Source organism: Lingula anatina, chromosome 2 (genome assembly GCF_051362555.1).
Source record: "Lingula anatina isolate TDL-2025a chromosome 2, LinAna3.0, whole genome shotgun sequence".
NCBI classification, from domain to species: Eukaryota; Metazoa; Brachiopoda; class Lingulata; order Lingulida; family Lingulidae; genus Lingula; species Lingula anatina.
Genome location: NC_141768.1, coordinates 5,579,570 through 5,595,870, shown reverse-complemented (window position 1 = coordinate 5,595,870; position 16,301 = coordinate 5,579,570). Strand labels below are relative to the sequence as shown.

Sequence of the window (16,301 nt, the reverse complement as noted above, 5' to 3'; positions counted from 1 at the left end):
CCCTCCTGTGAGTATAATGACAATTGGCCAATCTGTTTTTCTTATATTGTGTTATCAGTGTTGCATATATACTGAAAAAAGTGAAAAAAAACAGCATAAATTCCCTATAAGTGACCCGATCGTGCTGATTTTCGAACTTGACCTGCGTATTATGAATATTTATCAGTTCTGTAAGTTTCAAGCCAAAGGGTAAAACAGCTCTTCATTTATTGTGTTATCAGTGTTGCAAAAATGCTGAAAAAAAGTGAAAAAATAGCCTAAATTCACTAAAAATGACCCAATCATGCTGATTTTCGAACTTGACCTGCGTATTATGAATATTCATCAGTTCTATAGGTTTCAAGCCAAAAGGTCAAATGGTTTTCCATTTATGGTGTTATCGGTGCTGCATATATGCTGAAAAAAGAGAAAAAATAGCCTAAATTCACTAAAAATGACCCAATCACGCTGATTTTCGAACTTGACCTGCATATTATGTATATTCATCAGTTCTGTAAGTTTCAAGCCAAAAGGTAAAATGGTTTTCCACTTATCGTGTTATCGGTGCTGCATATATGCTGAAAAAAGTGAAAAAACAGCATAAATTCCCTATAAGTGACCCGATCATGCTGATTTTCGAACTCGACCAGCGTTTTATGAATATTCATCAGTACTGTAGGTTTCAAGCCAAAAGGTACAATGGTTTTCCACTTATCGTGTTATCGGTGCTGCATATATGTTGAAAAAAGTGAAAAAACAGCATAAATTCCCTAAGAGTGACCCGATCATGCTGATTTTCGAACTTGACCTGCGTATTATGTATATTCATCAGTTCTGTAAGTTTCAAGCCAAAAGGTAAAATGGTTTTCCACTTATCGTGTTATCGGTGCTGCATATATGCTGAAAAAAGTGAAAAAACAGCATAAATTCCCTATAAGTGACCCGATCATGCTGATTTTCGAACTCGACCAGCGTTTTATGAATATTCATCAGTACTGTAGGTTTCAAGCCAAAAGGTACAATGGTTTTCCACTTATCGTGTTATCGGTGCTGCATATATGTTGAAAAAAGTGAAAAAACAGCATAAATTCCCTAAGAGTGACCCGATCATGCTGATTTTCGAACTTGACCTGCGTATTATGAATATTAATCAGTTCTGCTAGTTTCAAATCAAAAGGCAAAATGGTTTTCCACTTATCGTGTTATCGGTAAAAGTGCACGGCGACGGCGACGACGGCGACGGCGACGACGGCGACGGCGACGACAGACGCAGATGATGGCTATATGTACAGACACATCTGTGTCTGTACATAAAAAGCCCTCCTCCCACCATGACTGCATGTAAACTCTACACAGCCTACATTGTGCTAGTTGCAGGTGGTTGTGCTCTTCATAAACTGGCAGGGAATCTTATCTTTTTATTTTATCATTTAATTGCTTTAAATATTTTTTCCTGAAGTTAAAACCTTTAAATGACAAACCTAAACAAAATTTCAGTAAAAAATCACATTCCAGGCAAACGAGCGAAATCACAGACAGGAGCTGAAATGGCTCTAATTTGCATGATTGTGTTTGTGGGCTTTCTGATTTGGCTATGTATTTGGTTGAAATTCTAAGTTATGCATTCAATAAGACTTGCCTTTATTGGGGTAAATCGTCAGAGTTGATGCAGAATTAACACCGATGAATACAAGTTGCCATATATTCTTCAAGATATCACACAAACCAATATCTATTTGTAAAAGCTATTATAAACACTTTATTTATAATTAATCATTATAAAATATTCATCTGTAACATATTACAGATACAAAAGTAAATTCAAGGATATATTCTAACAAAGGTGAGTTGAATCTTAAATCAAGTTATTGAAATTGAAATCTTTTCAAACACTTTTAGCAATCCATATTTTTCTTACCTAATATCACAATAATAATCACTTGCCTATGTTTATTCATATGGACCCTCTGATTATTGCACATTTGTTATTTTAAAACTACTCAAAAGAAACAATTACAGTGGTGCACTTTATTTAGAATTTTTAAACATTTTCAAATCTTTAAGATTTGTGAAGTGTTGCACCAAAGAGGAAGATTTAGTCTTCCAGTCAATTCAGAAATTACATAAGTCACTCAATTTTTCTTGCATATTTGTATTTTAAGAAAATTTTGATGGCTTTTAAATTTATTTATCTCAAAATGTTCCTAAAATGGCCAATTTCATCACCTATAATTTACTCTGCTGGGCCTTCATAGCTTGCATGGCATAGTTGAAACTATTTGCTGAGCTAAGCCAGGCTCCTCCATCTACGACCAGGCAGATCCCAGTGATCCAGGATGCAGCATCACTGACCAGGTATACTACAGCATTTGCTATCTCCACTTTTTCTCCTACTCGTTGTAGAGGGATGTCCATGAACCTGGCTGCTGCCCCAGGTGCGTTACCACCTTTGATAAAGCATAATAAAGTTATTTGTACCTATGAGGAAGCATATATTTTTCTAAATGTTTGGGAAGTTTTTATTGATCTTTGCCTGCTTTACTTTTTAATCACCTGTACATTTTTTTTTGTTTAATAAGGTGGGGGGGGGGGGGGGGGGGGGGGTTGGGGGGAATCAACAAAACAAAATCTGAATAGCAAAGATAAAGATAATGCCTCACATTGTTCTCAAAAATTACTACAAACTGAAAATTATATCTGATTCAATCCTAACAACATTTGGACATTTGAAATAAAAAATAAAATATTTTATGGAATGCAAACAGCCTGGCTGAATACAGAGTAAGGAATTGATAATATTGCACCATCTCCATTCTTACCAAGTTTATTAAAGCCTAAAGTATCAGCAATAGGACCTGGTGCCACAGATACCACCCGTACCTTGTCTCTACCCCACTCACATGCCAGATGTTTGGTCATAGCATCTGGAAGAAATTTACTTCAAATATGCATAAAACTTCTGTTGGTTTACTAAAAATGACTAAATTATGATCATAAGTTTTTCTTAAAAATACATTTGAACTCAAATTTTTGCAATAAAACCCAACCAAATGCCACCATATAATTTCAAACAGTATGACCTAAAAATAATGAAGTGTATCATTTCATATTTCCCAAAAAATGATACCTGAATGGGTATTTTCTGCATTCTTACTGTACTATTCATTACATTGATCATTTCAGCAACTCATTTAACTGCACATCCAAAAGTAATGCGCCATACTTTACTACATCATTTGGTTTTTTTTTACGAAATGGCCAGGCTGATAAGTATATAGGTCAATTTATGACCAGAAAATTGAAGAAGGGGCAGTTTAAAAAGTATTTTATGGGTGATCAGGTGATTAATTTGGTTATGCCATAAAAGAAACAAGTACCTGTATATGTGGTTCATTTGTTTTGAAGGGAATCTCTTCAAATGTAACTTTATGGGTAGGAGACACTACAGCAGGAACAACATTTCTCAACAGATTTAAACTCAATTTTTGGTAAATGTGGTTTTGTTACAAATAATATGTGAAAATCGTTCCTATTACTAGTGAAAAGAAAACAATCCAATTTCATAAAACATGCAGTGTCGACCAACCTATTGCGGCCTTGGCTGAGCCTGCATGTGTCTGGAACACCTGGCCCTTGTAGTGAAGAGTGGCAGTAATGTTTACAATAACACCTCCATGGTTCTGAAAAAAAAAATGTTATGAACAGTTTTTGGACTTCAAAATATCAAGAATATTTTCTCAAAATTTCAACTCAACCACTACTAGATTCTTGTCACTCAGATTAAAAAAAATCATCTTATTAACTAAGTTAAACTGAAAAAAAAAATTAAGTAAATAAAAGATAGTAAAAACATAAAAATACATGAAAATATGTATTTTCTGAAACAAATTTTTACTAACAAAACTCAATTTAATGTTCACTTTTTCAAACTGTGACCTACAAGCATATTTTACATTTTAACCAAAACTACCCAAAAAATTTATTTTTCACCAATTTACACCAAAAAGTCCATAATTTCTAAATGAGACTAAACTGTGTGCAGCATTCATAAAATGATTAAACAGTATTTTAAACCCATGTTGGCATACCTTCATACACTTGTCATAAACTGCTTTTGAAGCGTAGAAAGTACCATTAGCATCAATGTCCATGACAGTTTTAAATCCATTGAATGAAAGGCTACTGGCTGGACAGAGGAAATTACCAGCAGCACCTGTATATTGCAATCTTAATTATAAACATGTCATTAATATCATAGCAGGGAGTTTTCATGCAAATGGAAAAAAATTTGAATTTTAAAATTAATGCAGTTAACTTAGAGATAAAACTTTTAATTGATAAGTTATTATATGTCTACCCTTATTATAATGGTATAACTTACTATTAACCAAAATATCGATCTTCTTGAAAGTCTGCATGGTCAGGTCCACAGCTTCAACAATTTCTTGTGGCTTGGAAAAAAATAAGCAGATATTATCTCCCAGTTTCTGATATTTGGCCTCTATAGACTACCTGGCATCTAAAGATAATCTACCACTACTTTCCATATTACAAATGATTTTTTTCTTAACTAAACAAAAAGTGAAACAACTGTTCAGTATGTTCTCACCTTTCTAACATCCATCTTTATTGGAAGACATTTCCGTCCGGTTGCATCTTCCAATTTCTTGGCAGCTCTCTGAAGTCTGTTTAAATCCCTACTGGCTATGACAGCATTGCAACCATGCCTACAGTGCATCATGATGTAGTATCTTAGTTTTCATGACAAAAGGGGCATATGCTGCTTAAAAGGAAATCATCCATAAATTAGTTAGAGTGCACAGATATTTATAAGGTCACATTCTGTAGCTATTCTTACCTCATTAATATCTCCGTTATGGTAAAACCTATACCGCTACCTCCACCAGTCACAAATGCAACCTTATCCCTACAAAACATTTTAAACTTCTTTTCATTGTACAAAAAATATGCATACATGAATTAAGAGAATTTTTATCATTAGCAAGATGCTAAACAATGTTCCATATACATAAAGCATATGGGTAAGGTATTTTATAGGCATGTGAAGCAGCACTTCTTCCCATAGCAGAAAGATGGTATCAGGCATTTATCATTAGAAGAACGATAATACAATTAAGGTTCATTACCAACTTTTAAAGTGAACATAAGAAATTTAATAGATGGTTGAATTGAATACATATTAGTTATTTTAACAAAGACTAAAATATTTTCTTTTTCCATTCATCTGTGATGTCAGTGTAGGAAAAGTATGGGCAAACATCCGACTGGGGGGGGGGGGGGGGGCGGGTCCACCTTCAGGGCTCTGCCTTTAAAAATTGACAGGTCGGAATAAGGGTTCTCTGTTGTTTTTCTCCCGTTTATCTTCATAGTTTTTTTTCTTGAGCTACTTTTTTCACTTCACTAATATTTTGATTCTGATTTATTTAATATAATCAGGATATGACCGATATAAATTTTGATCCAATTCTTGAATTTGAACTTTGTATTAAGAATCAGTCCATGAACGTAGCGTAGACTTCATGAAGATCCATTTGAATCATTTTGAAAGGCTCGTATCTAACAGTATAAATAACAACACATAAGTAACCTTAGCAAGTCTCTCTGAAAAACATATGCATAATTTTGTTCCACGGAGGATTCGAGGTTGCCTCCTTCTGCTGACATCTTTCCGTGCTGACAGAGGTCAAAGGTTGGTCTGGTCAGGTGCTTTCGTTTTAAGAAAAATATTTACTAAAAACGAAAGACTATAACGCCTATCAAGTGAGAAATCAGCTGCACACACACATAAATTTAGTCTACGAAACAGAAAAAATATGGAAAATAGGAAGGTTATTGATAAATATTTTTTACGGAAAAGCACGAAGGCAATGACCTACATCCGGGCTTGTCAAATATTTTCAAAATGGTGGTAGTCAAATGCCGAGAAGTCTAAATGGAGCGGTACATTACCTTGTTATTTGGATGTTTAGGAGTCTGATCGTCAAAGGAGTAATACATTTAGTTAGTTGATGTACCCAGAAGAATTCTGCTTGTGTTTGTATTTTGAATTTTTCTAAAATATCGGATAAAACAGTAGGTAAGTGAGCGTTGCTATAGTACACATTCCCGCTGATCGAGTGATGATGGCACTAATGCGAAGTGACACTGACAGTGACATATTATCATTTCATAACTTCCATAGGCATGGCACAACTGTTTATAACAATATATCATACACTTTAATCAATCAGATTGATTGTTTCTTACGTGCTTTAAAGTAAATTTTGGTTTCTATTTGTCATTATTTTCTGAAATTTATTTCTGCAGATTCTGGTTAAATTATGGTCGAATGAAAATTTCAGTGAAACATGTATGGATTTTGGAAACAGTTAAATTTTTATTGTGGCCTAAAGAAACTCTTAAATGTTTGTGATATATTTGTAGATAAAATCTCAATTGTCCTTCATATGAAACTGGTGTGGCAACAGTTCTGTTTCTCATTGTTAAATAATCTTTATAACATTGAAAAAAATAATTAAAAAGTTGAAGAAAAACTGAACAAATAGATTCGTTCATCTTTCATGGTACAGAGAAAACACTGGGTTTCAGGTAGAAGATGCCTGTGTACTTTGATCTCAAAGTGCACTCCACACCTGGTGGTGCCAATGCTGATATTCAGTGGCATAAGACAAATCCACTGTTAGCTGTTGCTTCATACAACCAAACAAAAGGAGGATTTGTCAATCTCTATCACGATGAAGTAAGTCATTGAAAGATGGTCCTTATAGGATAAAACAAAGTTAGAAGAGTGCAATGTTGCATGTTTCAATTTATTTGATGCAGGATATAGATTTATTTTTCTTACATCTTTGAATGAAGTAGTGCTTTATAGGTTTTAGTACTAACAAGGGAACAATTTATAATATTTGTTATCATTGATAATTATATAAATATGGAGAGTGAGGTTATTATGAAAAAAAAATGATTGCTGTAAATGAAATCTTTCAGTTTACCAAACCTTTAACCTGAATGTTGTAGAAACTTGAAATGAATGAAAATAGCTCAACATTAAAATAACAGAATTCCAACAAACTGCTCTGTGATCAGCATAAATAATAAATTGGCATAATAGTTTAAAGTGTCTTTAATATTTATGTAAATCATATTCCCAGGGAGAACACATCCCAGAGGCAGTGCTTCAAAGGTCCCTGCCTCCTACTGTACTGGCTTGGCATCCCAGTAAAAAAGTAGTGGCAGTGGGTTGGGAGAGTGGAGAGATTCTCCTATGGAGTGAGCATGACAAGGAATTAAATGAAGCGATCCGCCTCCATAAGTCTGCAATTACTGTGTTAGACTGGAGCTCGAATGGATCAAGACTAGTATCAGGAGATGCAGTAAGTGTTAAACTTAATATTCCGTTTCTATATTGTTTTTCAATGGCTGGATTGTTTGCTACCTAAGAGCGTTATGAGATTTATGGTCTTTTTATAAGGTCTGTTCATTAGTGCCAGAATGCACCCTATTATTTTTATAATGATTTTTAAAAATATTTTGAAAGGATTCATTTTTGATTTTTAACAGGCTTTGCAACTGATTGGTTTAAGCATTTATGTTACAAAATGTCTTTCTTCTTACTGAAGATAGTCACTGACAAAACATATTAGAGGAGATATGAAATGGTTATCAATAAAAGATACTGTCAGTAAACAAGATTACCACCCCATGGTTGTTCTGTCTATCTCATGTTGTATAGGAGATTGTGTTATTAGGTGGACTCAATGAGTTTATTGTTGCTACCAATTTTCTAAACTTGATGTTTTTAATTTTGAATTTAATTTTTGCCCATGTCAATCAGGTAAAATTAATTTTTAAACTAACAAATGTTTGGAATTAACTTTGGAAATGTTGCTCATATAGATCAAAGAAATATTCTAATTCCTTTCAGAGTGGTTTTGTGATAGTGTGGAAAGTTGATCATAGAGGTCGCCTGCAGTCTACACCTCTGTGTCAACATAACCTGGAGGAAAGTCTCACAGCCTTGATCTTTAAACCACCACCTCCCACTGATCCAGCAATGTATGTTGTTTTCAGTACTGCATATCATTATTTTTTCTAACAAAATCCTTCTGCATTTCCACTGGGAAAAGTTTTAATTATAGTTAAAATTAATAGAAATTCTTTATTAGTAGATCTACTCGTCATAATTACACTATAAAAAATGTTTCTGTGGTGTTATAATTTAAAAGTATTTCTAATATAGATGGGATAAATATAATATGGCTGTGGTAACAAGGTCACATGGGCTTGTCTCAGAAAAATAATTTGACTGAATCAATACTTGCATGAGCAGTGCAATATTGACACAAAAATATAGTATTTCTCAGTTTTCTAAGCAAAAGTGAAGGATTTTTCAGCAGTTTGTTAGTAGTTTATTGTGCTATAGTGGGCTTAGCTTACTGCAGATGCCATAACCTCTTTAAATGTAGGTCTAAAACATGTGGAACAATTATATTCCCAGAACATGAGGTACAACCTTAGAGGTATAAATCCTCATTCTGGGGGCCTCAAATTAACTTTGGATAAATGGTGTATATAGCTCAATGTTTAGATCAATGGATAGGAGAGATATATTTAGTTGGTTGATGTACATCCCTTTTGCTTTCTGTCAGGGATATTAATGTCTTAGCAAGAGCTGCAGTCAATGGAGATGAAAATGCATTAGACATGTTTCAGTGGAGAAAGGGAGGAAAAAACAAAATAGTTAATCCTTACCTTGGTGGAACAGAAGCACTGGGGTTCTTTGTTGCAGGGGATAAGGGTATGTATGTCAGTTGATTTGGGGGTTAAATGTTTTAAAATATTGGTGCTTGGTGTGACACATTGGTTCCATTTATAATCTGATTAAATTAGCACTGATTCAAATAGAAGTACTTACTCCCATGACCAGATTGCCTAGGTAGAATGGGTGCCTCTTTGAATCTGCATGGTTGTCCCGAGTTATCTTCTAAAATACTCCTGGTCTAGTTATGAATGCAGCTACAAAAACCATTGTGGAAAAACAGTTTATGTATAAATTGGTATTTGGTTAAATATTAGTTGCTATAACAAGTAATAGAGGTTGATTTGTAAGAACAATTATTTAAACAGAAAAGGACCTTTGTTGTAGTTACTTTGGTTGACATTAAGCTTATGAGTTTTCCTCACCATATTCCAGGCGGTGTTTATTATGTCAATGAAAATGGAAAGTCTGCTCAAGCTTTTCAAGCTGACGATCCAATCAGAAAGCTGATATATTATGAAGAAAAGAATATTTTGGTGACTGTGACAGATACACTTATGTTATATCAGCATTCAGTCAATCAAGAAGGAGAGACTAAAGAAACCATGAAGGTGATTATTTAATTTTTTTTTCACTAGCTTATATATTTATAAATAAAAAGTTTTTAGTATTATGTTTTTATGTACAGACACAGATGTGTCTGTACATATTGCTGTCACCTGCGTCTGTCGTCGCCGTCGCCGTCGGCGCCGTGCACTTTCCTTGTAAACACGATAAGTGGAGGGCAGTTTTACTTTTTGGCTTTATATTTACAGAGCTGATGAATATTCATAAAATGCAGGTCAAGTTCGAAAATCAGTATGATCGGGCAGTTATTGTAGAAGTTATGCTGTTTTTTCACTTTTCAGCATATATGCAACCCTGTAAACACATTTTAAGGAAAACCGTTAGGCCTGTTGTCATGAAACTCACAGGAGTAATTAATCTTACTAAAACGCAGGTCAAGTTCGAAAATCGGCATGATCGGGCCACTATTTTAGTAGTTATGCTGTTTCTTCATTTTTCAGCATATATGCAACACTGTAAACACAATATAAGAAAAATAGATTGGCCAATTGTCATTAAACTCACAGGAGTGGTCAATCTTACTAAAACGCTGGTTGAGTTCGAAAATCAGCATAATCGGGGCATTATTTTAGAAGTTATGCTGTTTTTTCACATTTCCTCAGATTCAATTCTTAGGCATGTTAACAGTCTCATTATTGAACTAATAAGATACGTAAAAGTGTTTGTTTGACATTTCCTGCATCTTTACAACATTGTGAGTTGATTATGTAAAAATGATGGTAAACTTGTTATCATGTATTGTGTAATAAAGTGTCAAAAATGGAAATAAACTCATATCATTACAGTTGGTCAGATGCATTCATCCACTATGTTCAGAATCTCAGAATGGAGGAAGTTGGACATTTAACACTGTTCTATTGATACTTTTCCCATCTCATCAATTTTCTTCATTGGTCATATAAAAATGGCAGTAAACTGTTTATTTTGTTTTATGTTAAAAAAATTGTGAAAAAATGAAAAAAAAAAAAAAAAAAAAAAAACATTTCAGAACAGTGCTGTCTTGTTTACATTCTGGCATTTTCAAGTTGTGACTTGGAAGTTCCATGGGCCTGAAAACCTTTGCTAGTCACATTTTCTGAATATCCATGATACCTTTATTTTATTATTAAAAAAATTGATGGTCATTATGCTGTTAAACATTATGTAATATTGCATCAAAATTTGAAAAAAACCTATTTTGGGCACTGCTCCCATGATGACCATTTAAGAAAAACCATGTCACTGTTCTCAAACAGTACAGTAAATATATATATAGATGTGTCTGTACATATTGCCATCACCTGCGTCTGTCGCTGTCACTGTCACTGTCGCCAGCACCGGCACCGTGCACTTTCATTGTAAACATGATAAGTGGAAGGTAGTTTTACTTTATGGCTGTATATTTACAGAGCTGATGAATATTCATAAAACGCAGGTCAGGTTCAAAAATAAGCATGATCGGGCCATTATTTTATAAGTTATGCTGTTTTTTCACTTTTCAGCATATATGCAACACTGTAAACACATTTTAAGGAAAACCGATAGGCCTGTTGTCATGAAACTCACAGGAGTAATTGATCTTACTATAACACTATGCTGTTAAACATTATGTAATGTTGCATCAGAATAGAAGAAAACATAATTTAGGGTGCTGCTGCCATGATGACCATTATGGGAAAACCATGTTACTTATGATTGCCAAACTTTCAAAAAAGCAGCCTGAGTTGGAAAAGCAGTCTAATTGACTTCTTTTTCTGGAAGTTATACATTTTCAAAGTGTGAACTTCAACTCACATGGGCCTGAAGCCTTAAACTTGTTACACATTTTACTTACATTGGTATTACCTGTTGAGCATAATTAAAATTTGATGTTGAATTTGCAGTTTAACATAATGTACTTTTGCATCAGAATTGACAGTAGCCTTTTTTATTTCCTGCTTTTTGTCTGTACATTTGACAGCTTTGCTGCCTTGTTAAATACATTAGCAATTTTAGCTTGCTATCAAAGTAATAAGAAAAGAAAGGCATTTAGTAATACATTAAAATGACATATTTATATACGTAAAGTGTGTTACATGCCAATAACATGTGCACGATGAGCTTATGTTGAAAAACTGTCAAGTTGCATGGTTGGTGTGCAAATATACAATACAACTTTTAATATTGTTATATTTTCCAATTATTTCTACCAGGCAAAATTGAGTGGTAAAACAGAGGAACCAGTCATAATTTTAGCTGGAAACGGGGTATTGGCAATGGCTACTGGGGAAACAGTTCTAAGAATGTGGGATCTAGAACGAGATGAGAACTTTGTCCTGTCTCTGGAAGGCCACAATGGATATGACCCCACAGAGGTCATCAACTGTGTAGCTTACTGTGCTGAGAAGGGTTAGTGTGTGTTTGCTTTGGTATGAAGTGGGAGGAGATTCACTGTTGTGGATACCTTTGATAATAAAGTAACTTCACAATTGTTACACCATGAGAACAAAGCGTGCTATGTTCTGTGTTAAAAGGAAAAAGTACCCTAGTTGAATTGGTTTTTAGTTCATAAGCTAGATCATATTCATTATAGTTGCAGATAATGGACAGTAAGAAGCTCTGTTTAAGACATCTTGTTGTGCATCAGATGCTATTTAAAACAAATTCATTGCAGTGCTACAATGGTTTTAGAATAACATTGATGGTGTGTGCGTCATTTGTTATAGGTATCCTTGCTGGTGGCACTAGCAATGGTAACATTGCCATGTGGAAGTATTCCACTGAAACAGACACTGGAGCGAGCGCACAGGAAGCTGAAGCAACATGGAAGCTTCAGGCCCCTTCAAACCTTGATGGAGTCATAACACAGCTTAGAGTAAGCATTCCTCTTCCACTAGCAACAATGATGTTTTTCAAACAAATTAAATTCTTTTTTTGATAGATTTTTGAAAAATTCATGTCGCTGTTGTTTAAAAGAAGGAAACATTTTATTAGCAATTTCCCTGCTCATATTTATCATGATTGTGACTTGTGAGGTGAAACTTAAAGAGGCATATTTAACATATGTTTACAGTGGGGTACCTCTAAGAACCTTCTAGCTGTGAATGCTGTGGAGAATGTGTATGTTCTCAGTGAACAGGTGATGAGTGCACATTTCCAGGACCAGGTAAGATTAACACTATTGAAATATTACAGCAGCCACACTTGTGATTTATGTTGGCTTCTGTATATATTCATTGTAATTAACATAACATGCAACATTCTTTATAGATAATGAAATTATAGGCCCTGTTCAAATTTTGTGTTCACCACTTAGCCTAGCCCAGATGAATATACATTCATATATTTATGTGGCACATATAAATTTTTACCTCTTCAGACATCTGTAGTTCAGACAGGTCCATGTCAACTGACGTTTGATTTCTTTGGATCAAACACTTATCAAGATCTCAAAACTGATATTCAAGTCAAGGGAGTTTTTACAAACAAGGTAATAATTATATCTGTATTTTTGACTTAACTTTTAATGACATTTCTGGAAAAAGTGATTGTTTTTGTATCATTTAACAGTCGATGTTATTTTGTTGTCTTATTCACATTGGCGAGCATAGTTGCTCATGTCATATTTTTGTAATGCCAAACAGATTTCTGAAAATTTGTACACAGAAAGTGAAAGTTTAATTTTAATGAAAAACAGTGATTTTAGTTAAAACTATATAAACATTACTTACTTTTCAACAACATGCTGATGCACACCATTCCTCTTCTTTTAATGTTTAATGTTCTACTTCTAGGACCATGTAGCAGCTTGGAATGGAAAGAAATTAGTGGTATATGAGTTTTCATCAGACAAATCATTGATAAAGGCATCAGGTAAGTTTACATCTAGAAGGAAAACTAAACTATACTAATATATCAGGAAAAGTGGCACTAATGTAAAAAAAAAGTAATATGAGAATAAAGTGAAAGTAACCTTTACACCTTTTATCCTTACAAATGACTTTAAATTAAATTCTTATGCTTTGTAACTATTTTTAAACTTTTGATGTTGCTGTTTTTTATATTGTTGAAAGAAATCAAAGTGTGTTGATAATTTCATTGAAAGCACTTTATGAAGATCATGCAAATGTGAGAGGAAATCGAATTATCTTTTCATCTCCCAGGTACGTTCAACACAGAGTCTACCCTGGTGTGTTTATATGAACAAAATGTCTACACTGTGGAGCCTGGCAAGGTTCAAGTACGCACATTCCAGGGCACAGTGAAACAGCTGCTGAACTTCACAGAGGTGGAAGGGGACCCTGTCTGCATGGATATCTGCACTAACTTTCTTGTGGTTGGCACAGACAAGGGGACAGTGAAGGTGTTTGACTTGTCACGAAGGTGAGTTTGATATCAGCAGTAATGTTAAAAAGGTAAATTGTCTCTTAAGAAACTAAACATGATTTTCTACGTATGAGGTCTGATGATTATATGAGAAACAGTAAAAATCCATTTCACCATATCAGCTATAATGTTTCATTTTGCTCTAACAGATACAGGCATTGTAAAGAAAAATGTATGAAAAGAGTAACATGATGATGGGTAATTACTTTGTTCTTAGACTATGTAAAGTAATCAGATTTTTTATTATTCAACAGAGAAGCAAAGCAGCATGGTAACCCTAAATCTCTACCAGATGTTATTCAAGGTTTTGGTTCTTTAGTCTCCGCAAAGTGCAACTGCAATGGCTCAAAAGTCAGCTTTATCTGTACCAAGGTAAAAGAAACATGCTAATATAAAATAAGCCTTCTAAGGCTGCGGAAGAGATCACTTATTGAAGTTTTACTCTTTTAAAAAGTAATCAATGTCTGTGACTTTGGTGTTAAAATGCACCGTGTACCATGTGTACCATAGTAGTTTTATTTAGATACAGTCTGGTATGTACATACCTTACATTCTGTGCTGTACTTCATATACATGAAACTGCAATGAACAAATAAGAGAACAGATAAATACTTTATTTGTGATCCCAGGCTGATGGTTTACCAGACCCCAAACTGTACGTGTGGGATATAGAAATGGACACAATCCAGTATTTCAACTTTGAGACAGGGAGGGGAGAACAAGATGAATTATTTGCACAGTCCACAGCTGATGGAGAGGAGGCATCAGAGGTTGACAGGTAAATGTGAAGCAGGAATAGTTCAAGCTGTTCCAAACTAAGTGAATCACACCAAGACCGAATCAAAGTTTTTTTATATATTGTATGCAGTTTATTAATTATTTTCATTGTTTATTTGTGAACAGTGACAGGTCTAGAGGAAGATAGATACTTGTCTTTAAAACAATTACATGTAGAAAATCTGCCCCTCCACACACATATGGATTTGTGTATTGAACTGTAACACATAATTTCCCAGTATCATGATTAACTGGGTTTACATTTAGATTCAGAACAAATCATTTACATATGATATATTTCCCAAATTTTTAAACACATGTAAGGATAGTTAGGGTTATAAAAGTAATATTATTGATCCATCTTACTTGTAGAGGTAAAGCTCAAGCTGCACATGACATAGCTCTTCATTACCCCGTCTCTCAGTACTGGGATCCTCAGGAAACAAAGCTTGTAGTCTGTGAAACCAAGTCACTGCAGCAACCACAGAAAGACACGGAAAACAAAGAAAAGGAGGACGGATACAGGAAAAGATTTGAAGCCAAGCAGGCAGCTATTAACTTGGTAAGTTACAGTTGCTATTTGGCCACTGTGAAAAAAGCTGCATTGTATTGTACGGCATTTATTTATATTAAGTGGTGTCCCGCAATGGTAGTGAAGTATATGTACTCATTTCTTCAAGCTAAATTCATCTGTGTTTAAGATCACTGTGCACTTGCCATCCACACCACTCCATTCATATATAGAATTACAGATATTAATCTTTTCATCCACTTTGACATGACAAGAGTGCCTTCAAATTCTTTCTATTATGCTGTGTAGAAATTGATTTCTTATTTTACCTGCAGACCAAGAGCATGGCAGTGTCTTTGTTTGTGACACCTGAGAATGGAATTCTGATGCAGGACAGTTTTGTCATCAGCTCAGCCTTCAGTGCTCTGGTGGGAGTGGAAGTGCCATATTATTTCTTTTCAAAGAAGGTAACGGAGAAACACATATTTATCAGTTACAGAAAAATCACAAGCACATTTGTGTGTGCAAATTAGCTTGTTGAGGAAGGCTTTAATATAAGCATACCCACGTGGATTTGAAAAAGTCACATAATTTCAGATTATTAGTGTTGACTTGCAAAGTTATAAACCCGTCTTAGATGTAGTTCATGTAAGAGTTGTCTGAATATATATTTGAAGAAACATCTTTTGTATTTAAGTAAATTCCTCAGTCACTCCTGCCATGTTGTAGTACAAACACATGTGCAAACTTACTGTAATATTTAAGAATTTGCTAACAAAGCACAACACCTGTTTTCCAGTCAGAGGACTCTGTTGAAGAGACCACATTTACACCCCGTCCACAAGTGGCAGCTTCAGCTAATCATCTCAAAATGTTAGCCGGGCGCACGATGAGGGATTTCATAGGGCTGGAACACAGTGATAAGAATGCACGGGATGCCATGCTGAACTTCAGCTATTATCTCACTATTGGGAACATGGATGAAGCCTTTAAAGCTATCAAGTTAATCAAAAGGTACACATTTTCATGCAGTTTTAATCAAAAGAAAACTTATGTTTATTTGACTTAGATAACAACTTAGGTTTTTGATAGGGTTTTGACAAAAGTAATTTGCAAGTAACACTGTACTTCAAATTTCTTGTGATAGATAAGCATCAGCATTAGTTTTTATCTGTTTTGCATGGTCAATTCAATATTAATATGAAAAACTTCCACAGAAAAGAATATATTGTAGTTTAAAATATGCTGTCATTGCCATAGTTGATTTTAATTGGAATAATCAAG

General features: G+C 34.3%; 2 protein-coding genes across 3 annotated transcripts in view; one reads left to right on the top strand and one right to left on the bottom strand.

Annotated features, from left to right (window-relative positions):
- Positions 1-1,712: 1,712 nt before the first annotated feature.
- LOC106176835 (peroxisomal 2,4-dienoyl-CoA reductase [(3E)-enoyl-CoA-producing]) lies at positions 1,713-5,731 on the bottom strand. Its single transcript, XM_013559381.2, has 8 exons — positions 5,588-5,731; positions 4,838-4,906; positions 4,589-4,706; positions 4,361-4,430; positions 4,068-4,192; positions 3,566-3,659; positions 2,799-2,903; positions 1,713-2,426 (listed from the first exon to the last, which is right to left on the bottom strand). Exons 1-8 carry the CDS (start codon positions 5,662-5,664, stop codon positions 2,206-2,208), a joined length of 879 nt encoding a protein of 292 aa, XP_013414835.2. The 5' UTR covers positions 5,665-5,731; the 3' UTR covers positions 1,713-2,205.
- A 155-nt stretch (positions 5,732-5,886) lies between these two features.
- LOC106176872 (intraflagellar transport protein 140 homolog) overlaps positions 5,887-16,301 on the top strand; it is a 23,200-nt gene continuing 12,785 nt past the window's right edge. The window contains exons 1-17 of one of the 2 annotated variants that reach the window (XM_087005326.1): positions 5,887-6,076; positions 6,589-6,739; positions 7,152-7,373; positions 7,925-8,055; positions 8,649-8,797; positions 9,194-9,369; positions 11,557-11,752; positions 12,070-12,218; positions 12,417-12,509; positions 12,723-12,833; positions 13,138-13,216; positions 13,507-13,726; positions 13,984-14,101; positions 14,359-14,507; positions 14,879-15,068; positions 15,353-15,484; positions 15,817-16,031. In XM_087005326.1, the coding sequence (XP_086861452.1) occupies positions 6,596-6,739; positions 7,152-7,373; positions 7,925-8,055; positions 8,649-8,797; positions 9,194-9,369; positions 11,557-11,752; positions 12,070-12,218; positions 12,417-12,509; positions 12,723-12,833; positions 13,138-13,216; positions 13,507-13,726; positions 13,984-14,101; positions 14,359-14,507; positions 14,879-15,068; positions 15,353-15,484; positions 15,817-16,031 (2,474 nt within the window). In that variant the 5' untranslated portion in view covers positions 5,887-6,076; positions 6,589-6,595. Of the gene's footprint in view, positions 6,077-6,569; positions 6,740-7,151; positions 7,374-7,924; positions 8,056-8,648; positions 8,798-9,193; positions 9,370-11,556; positions 11,753-12,069; positions 12,219-12,416; positions 12,510-12,722; positions 12,834-13,137; positions 13,217-13,506; positions 13,727-13,983; positions 14,102-14,358; positions 14,508-14,878; positions 15,069-15,352; positions 15,485-15,816; positions 16,032-16,301 lie in introns of both variants that reach the window. The other variant, XM_087005327.1, reaches the window with a different exon arrangement.

Bases quoted from the DNA above. Each gene is read 5' to 3' on its own strand.
- LOC106176835 (XM_013559381.2), bottom strand. From the start codon at position 5,664: ATGTCAGCAGAAGGAGGCAACCTCGAATCCTCCGTGGAACAAAATTAT. The intron at 4,193-4,360 runs GTAAGTTATACC...TGCAATATACAG, and splicing joins GATCGATATTTTGGTTAATA to GTGCTGCTGGTAATTTCCTC. The intron at 2,427-2,798 runs GTAAGAATGGAG...GCTTTATCAAAG, and splicing joins TTTAGGCTTTAATAAACTTG to GTGGTAACGCACCTGGGGCA.